This window comes from Lutra lutra, chromosome 4 (genome assembly GCF_902655055.1).
Source record: "Lutra lutra chromosome 4, mLutLut1.2, whole genome shotgun sequence".
Classification (NCBI taxonomy): domain Eukaryota; kingdom Metazoa; phylum Chordata; class Mammalia; order Carnivora; family Mustelidae; genus Lutra; species Lutra lutra.
The window spans coordinates 119,005,863-119,014,992 of record NC_062281.1 but is presented as its reverse complement, the minus strand read 5'-3'; the positions used below and the strand labels follow the sequence as shown (position 1 = coordinate 119,014,992).

Genomic DNA, 9,130 nt, shown 5'->3' with positions numbered 1-9,130 from the left:
CTAGATGTCCATCAACAGACGAATGGTAAAAGAAGAAGTGGTATATATACACAATGGAATACTATGCAGCCATCAAAAGAAATGAAATCTTGCCATTTGCGACGACGTGGATGGAACTAGAGGGTATCATGCTTAGCGAAGTAAGTCAATTGGAGAAAGACAACTATCATATGATCTCCCTGATATGAGGAAGTGGAGATGGGGGTTTGGGGGGTAGGAAAAGAATAAATGAAACAAGATGGGATTGGGAGAGAGACAAACCATAAGAGACTCTTAATCTCACAAAACGAACTGAGAGTTGCTGTGGGTAGGGGGTTGGGAGAAGGTAGTGGGGTTATGGACATTGGGGAGAGTATGTGCTATGGTGAGTGCTGTGAAGTGTATAAACCTGGTGATTCACAGACCTGTACCCCTGGGGCTAAAAATACATTATATGTTTATAAAAAAATAAAATAAATTTTAAAAAAGATTTAAAAAAAGAAATAAAAGGAAAATATGTAAGAAGGAAGAATAAAACTGTCTCTATTCACAGATGACATATGGTTATTATCCATATAAAATATCCCAAAGACTCTTTCAAAAAGCTACTAGAACTAATTAGTGAGCTTATCAATATCTCAATATCCAAGACAAAAAAACAAAAATCATGTTTCTTTGTACTAGTAATAAGCAACTGGGAGGGGCACCTGGGTGGCTCAGTGGTTAAGCCTCTGCCTTCAGCTCAGGTCATGATCTCAGGGTCCTGGGATCGAGTCCCACATCGTGCTCTCTGCTCTGCAGGGAGCCTGCTTCCTCCTCTCTCTCTCTCTCTCTGCTTGCCTCTCTGCCCACTTGTGATCTCTCTCTGTCATATAAATAAAATCTTTAAAAAAAAAATAAGCAACTGGGAATTTTAAAAAGTAGTATCTATAATAATATATAAAAAAGGAAATACTTAGGTCTAAATTTTATAAAATATATGCAATATTTGTATGTGTAAGCAATCAAAAACTAATGAAAGTAAAGAAGAACTAAATAAATGGAGTGATCTATCATGTTCATGGGTTGAACATAATATTGTTAAAACATCAGTTTTCTCCAAAATGATTAATTTTTGCCTAAGATGACAAACTAATGCTTATTTTTTTTGATAATGCAAGTAAGGAGAATAGCCAAAACAATTTTTATAAAGAAGAACATAGTTTAAGGACTCATACTATCTGAATTCTAGATCTAGTATACTACTTTCAAAAGTCATAACAAGTTTGGTGTTGAAGAAAATATAGTCGTACAGATCAATGACACAGACTAGAGGCTTAGAAATAATCCCACATGTCAAGTGATTTTCAGCAAAGGTACAAAGGCAATTCAAGAAAGAAAGAATATTGCTTTCAACAAATGGTGCCAAAACAATTAGATATCCACAGGCAAAACATAAATGTTAGCCCATACTTTGTACCCTATACAAAAATTAACTCAAAATGGATCATAGACTTTGTTCCTAAAAAAATTAAAAATAGAATTACCATATGATCCAGTAATTCCACTACCAGGTATTTACCCAAAGAATACAAAACACTAATTCAAAAAGATATATGCACCCGTATGCTTATTGCAACATTATTTACAATAGCCAAATTATGGAAACAGTCCAAATGTCCGTCCATAGCTGAATGGGTAAATAAATGCACAAAATATTACTCAGCCATAAAATAGAATGAAATTTTAGCATTTGCAACAACATGGATGGATCTAGAGAGTATAATGCTAAGCAAATAATTTAGTCAGAGAAAGACAGATACCATATGATTCCACTCACATGTGGAATTTAAGAAACAAAACAAATGAATAAATAGGGGTGCCTGGGTGGCTCAGTGGGTTAAGCCTCTGCCTTCAGCTCCGGTCATGATCTCAGGGTTCTGGGATCGAGCCCCGAATCAGGCTCTCTGTTCAGCAGGGAGCCTGCTTCCCCCTCTCTCTCTGCCTGCCTCTCTGCCTACTTGTGATCTCTGTCTGTCAAATAAATGAATAAAATCTTAAAAACAAAAACAAAAAACCAAATGAACAAATAAAAAAAAAGACTCTTAGCTATAGAGAAGAAACTGATGGTTACCAGAGGGTAGGTGGGTGAGGGATGGGTGAAATAGGTGATGAGCACTGAGTAATGTACAGAATTGTTGAATCACTATATTGTACAGCTGAAACTAATATAAGATTGTATGTTAACTATACTGGAATTAAAATTTTCAAAATAATAAATAAATGAAAACTTGGGGTAAGTTGAAGAAAAATGGTCCGTAGACCTAGATATAAAAAATAAAAACATAAAACGTCTGGAAGAAAACATAGGGGAAAAAAATCCTGCTGACTTGGAGTTATGCAAATATTTCTTACATTAAAGACCAAAAGTACCATCCATATCATCAAAATTAAGAAACATTTGTGGACCACCTGGTTCAGTGGGTAGAGCATGTGACTCTTGATCTAGGGTTTATGAGTTCAAACCCCACATTGGGGTATCTCCCAGAGGCTTCTCCCTCTGCCCTTTACCCTGCTTGTGCTCTCTCTTGTTCTTTCTCAAATTAATAAATAAAATATTTAAATAGTAGGAAAACAACACAATTTTTAAAAAATGTGTAAAAGTTTTTAACAGACACTTTGCCAAAGAAGAATATATTTGATGGCATTCAAGTACATAAAGATGCCCACACATTATTAGTCACTAGGGAAATGTAAATTAAAATCTCAATGAGATACTACACACCTCTTAGAATTGCCAAAATTAAAAAAAATTTCTTGACAATACCCAGTTCTTGCAAGAATCTAACCTAACTGTAACTCTCACACCTAGCTGGTATGAGTTCAAATTGTACAGCCATTTTGGAAGTCAGTTTGGCAGTTTCTCATAAAGTTAAATGCACACTACCACCAGGCCCAACTTCTAAGTACTGACTCAAGTGAAAGGAAAACTTAGGTTCACAAATGAACTTCCCACGAGTGTTTATAGTGGCTTTATTCATAACAAAAAACTGGGGAAAACTCAAATATATTTAACTCGGGAATGGATAAACAATATGCCACATCCATTCATTGAAAACTGACAAGCAATAAAAAAGAAACAATATACTTAACAGCATAGCTGAATCTCAGATGCATTTCGCTAAATGAAAAGAAGCCACAAATAAAAGGTTACATATTATATGATTGCATTTATGTAAGAGTCTTGCAAAGGAAAAACTCGCAGGGATAGAGAACAGACCAGGGCTTTCCAGAGGCTTGCCTTTAGAACCAGAGAGGCCTGGCTGGGCGGATAGCCACTCTGAACCTTGCTGGGCAATATCAACACCGTCAGAGGAATGTTAGGAATGAGTAAAGTAATAATATTTGTCATGTAGTATGAGAATCGTTCACTGCATCTATTCCCCGCGCCCCATAATTCTATGATCCAGAAAAAAAGGCCTAATGAAATTCCAACGGTTAACTGGGCAGGGAGAGGGCTTGAACACTGGTACAAGTACGAGCGGCGCTGCCTTCTGAGGTTCCCAGGATGATCTGGGAAAGTCTCCCCTTCATCTTCCCCGCAGTCGAGCAGTTTAGAACTGGGATCTCACTCCGCCGAGGAAGGCCGGTCCCCAGCCTCGCCCAGTCCGGGGCGGAACCCGCAGCGCAGGGGGTCTGCCCGGCGGCGCTCCCGGGCTGGGCGCAGCGGCCCCGGAGCGCGCACCGCGAGTGCGGGAGCCCGCGGCTGGGCCACGGGACGCCGGCCGAGCGCAGCCGCCCCGGGGGCCCGCGGGGAGGCGCGCGCGGAGCCGGCTCCCGCGGACCGGCTGGCGGGCCCGGCGCGCGCCGCGCTGGCTGTCTCGCTCCGGAGCCCGAACGAGCGCCGCTGCTCCCGCGTCCCCGAGGGGCAGCGGGCCCCGCCGCCGGCCTTGCCCGATGGCGAGGCTGCGAGATTGCCTGCTCCGCCTGACCGTCACGATCCGGTCCCTGCTCTTCTGGTCCCTGGTCTACTGCTACTGCGGGCTCTGCGCCTCCGTCTACCTGCTCAAACTTTTGTGGAGCATCGGCAAGGGACCCGCGCAGACCTTCCGGAGGGTCGCCCGGGAACACCCTCCCGCGTGTTTGAACGACCCCTCTTTGGGTACCCACTGCTACGTGCGGATCAAGGTGAAGGCCGGCGCGGGCCCGGCGGTATCGGGAGGGAACGTGACGGCCGTGAGAGCAGAGCGCGCTGGGCTGCTCCTTCCATGACGCCCAGCGTCCCCTAGTGTTCCCGGGGCTCGCAAGAGCGTGCGGCGGGGACAGGGAAGATGCCAGGGGGAGGCAAGGCAAGGGGGGGCGAGGTGTGGCGGGAGAGGGGTCGAGACCGTGTGTGTGTGTGTGTGTGTGTGTGTGTGTGTGTGTGTGTGTGTGTGAGAGAGAGAGAGAGAGAGAGAGACAGAGACACAGAGACACAGAGAGAGACTGAGAGCTGAGAATAGGTTATAAGGGGGTTCTCTCATCAGGTCCTATATATAATACAGTCCCCTCCTGCTCCACCACAACAACCCAGAATAATTCTGCTCTCTGTAAGGGAAGGCTGTCTCTCCTGTCACCTTTTTGCCCTTTAGAGCTCAGATCAGCTGTAGGGAATTGTTCCTGGTCGTGCCCTACTGTCTCATGAGGCTGTCCTTGCCCAAATATTAGAGATTGAAAGAGTAAATAGAATAAGGAAATAGGACGTTATTCAGAGTAGCAGAACGGAGCATTCACAGATGACCTGACCAGCATGAAACGATAAATAAATGGTGTATATTTGTGAGCAAGGAAGCTGACTTACAATGTCAGAAACCAAAAGAATGGAGTAAAAAGTAAATGTCAACCGTGCATTCAGACTGGAACTGTTCATGCTTGTCCCAAGCCTCCCGGCAGCCCACGGATATCCCATTTCCTGAGGCTCCAGGTGGTGAAGGGATATGGCCCTTCTGGATGCCCCCTGCAGTCTGACTCACAGGCCTGTCAAACTAGCCTCACAGGAGGGGTTATTTATGTCACCAAGTGCAGGAGTCCTATTAGGAGCTACACTGTCCAGCTGCTAGAGTTCAAAGGACGAAGGGCACATTTTTCTTACCCCTATCAGCCTGGGATGTGTATGAGAATGAAATGAATTGATATCTGTAAAACAAACAAACAAAAACCCAAATAAACAAAAACTTAGAACAGTGCCTAGTACATAGGAAGTGTAACAAAATATTTGTTCACTAAATCCAGTCAAGTGTACAAGACTCATCACCAATAAAAGAAGTTACTAAACTTCTAGAAAGGCATTCTGTAGTTGAGGGCAAAGTCAGTTTTGTTATCTTGGTCCAACCTGGGGTGGGGAAGCAGTGAAAAAGAGTCCTCTGGAATTCCTCATACTGCTTTTCCTCCTAGTCTGGCCACCTAAAGAGTTTCCCCAGAGACAGAACCATGGAGTGGAAAGAACATTGTCCTCCAAGGTGGGACAGAATGGGGTTCTGGTCACAGCCCTGCTCCCAAGCACCTTTATGACCAATGTGAATATCTTTGGACTTTAGTTTCCAAATCTGTAAAAATAATGGGGTTGAATTAACCTTTTAAGATTTTCTTACATCTGGAAACCCTCTTGCTTGGGTTACCTGATATAAAACTCAGTCTCTGTGCTCATCTCTTGGTTCTTGGTTTCTTTCTTCACTTTTTTCTGAATTTTTGTTTTCCTTTCTTGCTTCCCCCCCCCATTTTCTTCTTTTCAGTTTGCTTTGTGTTTGCTGTATTCCTGTCTCACCCCCATGCCTTTTATTTTCCTTGGGCAGCCTTGTCTCCCACATGCAGAGAGAAGTCTTGGGCACTCAGAGAGTTCTGCTGTTAGAAATACATTGACGTGACATGAGGAACAGGAAGCAAAGGGAGCTGTACATGCAACTCTCAACTTAAAATAATAATGTGGGAAGGAGAGAACTAAAAATAAGGAAAGGAGGTGTGAATTATATAACTGATGGCACAGCTCTTGACGGGCAAGCTGAGAAAAGTACATGACTAGGAGGTAAACATGGCAGGAATATAAATTCAGATCAGAATTATTTACATGTCCTGTGGAATTTGAATGAGATGAAATGTGACACATCAGTAAGATGAAAGTCACAAATTGTGACATTGTTCCAGAAGCTTGTAACATAGAAATTGACCTTGTAAATAGAACAAGAAGGGAAAGTACTATAAAGGAAATGTCAACAAAAGTAAATCTAATTTACTCTATTAATAAATCATGGAGGTTTTTTTCTTTTTGAAATTGAATGATATTTACTTTATTTCTTGATATTAAAAATAATGCAAACAAGCTTTTTCTCTAATGAAATGAAAATACTAAATGCACTACTTTTGGCAAAATATCACTAAAATCCCATGCCCTCTATTTTGTACTACAGGATTCGGGGTTAAGATTTCATTATGTTGCTGCTGGTGAAAGAGGCAAACCACTTATGCTGCTGCTTCATGGATTTCCAGAATTCTGGTAAACTTACCAAACAACTTTTTCTTTTGCATTAAGGCCTTGGCTAATCACAGTGCCATTTTCTTGTTATGACTTTTAATCGACCTTACTTTATGGTCTCTTACCCAGTTATCCTTCCTGAATGCTCCTGAATAACAGGGATGGTTTTCCTTCTAGTCTCATGAAATGTGCGTGGTACCAGCCTAATTTTGTTCCTTCCTTCCTCCCTGCCTCCCTCCCACTGTTCCTTTCTTTCTTCCTTCCTCCCTTCCTCTCTCTCTCTCTCTTTGGTGTAAAATTAAAAGAAGTATTGTTTAGTGTTTCAAATTTCTGAACTAGTTACTAAACAGTTTTCATAGTGTCTACTGTGGACCATATGCCACGTTGGGCAGGGAAAGGAGATTGAAAAGAAATCAAAGGTATAGAGTGCCTGTTATCTGGAAGGTCTACAAGAAGCCTCAGGTGATGGGACGCCTGGGTGGCTCAGTTGGTTAAGCAGCTGCCTTCGGCTCAGGTCATGATCCCAGCGTCCTGGGATCGAGTCCCACATCGGGTTCCTTGCTCATCAGGGAGCCTGCTTCTCCCTCTGCCTCTGCCTGCCATTCTGTCTGCCTGTGCTTGCTCTCTCTCCCTCTCTCTAAAAAAAAAAAAAAAAAAAAAAAAAAAAGCCTCAGGTGAGGGGGAGTTGGAGAAAGAAGAGGACTCTTAGAAACTGAAGATGAACTATTTCCTATGCATGTAACAACAAACTCATGAATGCAGGATAAATTAAGGACCTAAATATTTTGCATTAGGAAGAAACCTATAACCAAAAATATACAGTTGCTAGTTACCTAGAAGAAAATGTTCTGTTCTCCTTTGAACCTCCCAGAGCCAAATAAGTACAGATGATGGCAACATATGATTAAACTTTAAAAATATGAATATCTTTTTAAAAGATGCTACATATGGTGGTAAAAAGACAACCAGGCCTTTTGACAACAGGGCTATGATCTCAAGATAGTTCACAAACTAAATGTGAAGAAATGGATGAAAAATAGCCATATCCTCCAAGCCAACTGAAAGGCAGAATATGCTATATCTTTTGAAAGGTCTGGATTGATGCCCTGTCACCAAATTTTTCCCTTATTAGCAGTCTTAACACTTAGAATCTCACCATTACGTATTGTACACCTCCTTCACAGTTTAAAAGATTTTGTCTTATCCAAAGTCCTTATTTAAAATGCATCTAGCTCTCAGAGATCTGACCCTAATACACTTTAATTAATACATTATCCGTGAAAGAGACTTCATTAATAAATACATTGAGAACACTAGTGCATGAGGAAGTATTAGGTATTGAAGAAAAGAATGGAGTGTGGCAAAACTCCATTTACCTCATCATTTTTCCAGAGCAAAAGGCCTATAGATGTCTTTTTTCTGAGATTTTCCCCCTCATGAAGATTTTTCTCCCCTCTGTATTCACCTACATGAATAAACATAAGTTGCTTTCATGTTAAACTTTTATCTGTGCTTCCATCTGGAGACAACTTAATTAGGTGGTAAACAGCCCAGTGCAATTCAAGCGTATGTATGTAGACTTGGTTAGTGGCGTGCTTGACATGATTGGCTCACAATAAAATTTAAGTCGGAAGCATTAGTCAAATCTGCATAAAGTAACATAGGCGGTAAATTCTGGCTTAATCACTTACTCTGCAGGATCCCGCACAATCATCTGCAATAATCTTACTGAGTTGTTGGGAAGATAAAGAGAGTCAAAATATGCAGAAGGCCTTTCACAGAGCCCCAGTGAATACTCAGCAAATGCTCATTTTCTTCCTTCCTTCCCGTTCACCCAGTGCGGAGAGCCACGCGCCAGGGCTAGCATCTGCCAGGCATTTATTAATAGGGCCCCTCTACCTAAGAAACTATTAACTAAAGTGCACTGAGATCATACTTGTTTGAGAGCTAGCTGCATTTTAAATCAGGACTTTAGATGATACAAAATCTTTAAAACTCTAAAGGAGGTGAAATATACGTAATAGCGGAATTCTAGTTTGAAGAGTGAGAGTAATGAAGACATTTGGAGATAGGCCATTGTCCCAGACCTGTGCAAAAATAATTTCCTGACTGCTGCTGCTGCTGCTGCTAGTTAACATTTACGGACTGTTTACTATGTGCTGGGCACTCTTCTAAGTGTTTTACTTACCTCTCATTTAAACCTCACAGCTAGCCTTCTGAAATCAGCAGGGTCAGAGCGTAAGGCATATCCTATCTTTGACCATCAGAGCTGACCTCTCCTGCTTGTCCTCAGGATGTAGGAATGATAATCATCGGACATCAGGCAGAGCTTTTCACCCTTCAAATTTCACGCCTTATAGAAACATTCAAGAGGGTGTTAAAAGTTAGCTAACCACACAAGAACACCTCCCTCTAACATTTTGGATCATTGTTCTAAATAAAATTCGTGATCTGTTGGGGGGAGGGGTGGTTGATATTTAACTTTGTAGAAAGAAAAGACTCAAAAGCTCTTCTGTCTCTCCACCTCATACCAACCCCAGTACTCATCGATGCTCTTTTCTCTCCGAGAACTTCACTTTCTTTACACGTGACGTTGTTACCATGAAAATAAACATAAATAAATCTACAACTTCTTCAGCAACTTGGTAATTGTTGTGAAGAAAC

General features: G+C 41.7%; 1 protein-coding gene across 2 annotated transcripts in view; it reads left to right on the top strand.

The window, feature by feature from the left end:
- Nucleotides 1-3,795: 3,795 nt before the first annotated feature.
- EPHX4 (epoxide hydrolase 4) overlaps nt 3,796-9,130 on the top strand; it is a 43,018-nt gene continuing 37,683 nt past the window's right edge. For both annotated transcript variants that reach the window (XM_047726618.1, XM_047726619.1), the window contains exons 1-2: nt 3,796-4,146; nt 6,402-6,487. In XM_047726618.1, coding sequence (XP_047582574.1) covers nt 3,916-4,146; nt 6,402-6,487 — 317 coding nt within the window. In that variant the 5' untranslated portion in view covers nt 3,796-3,915. The remainder of the gene's footprint in view (nt 4,147-6,401; nt 6,488-9,130) is intronic.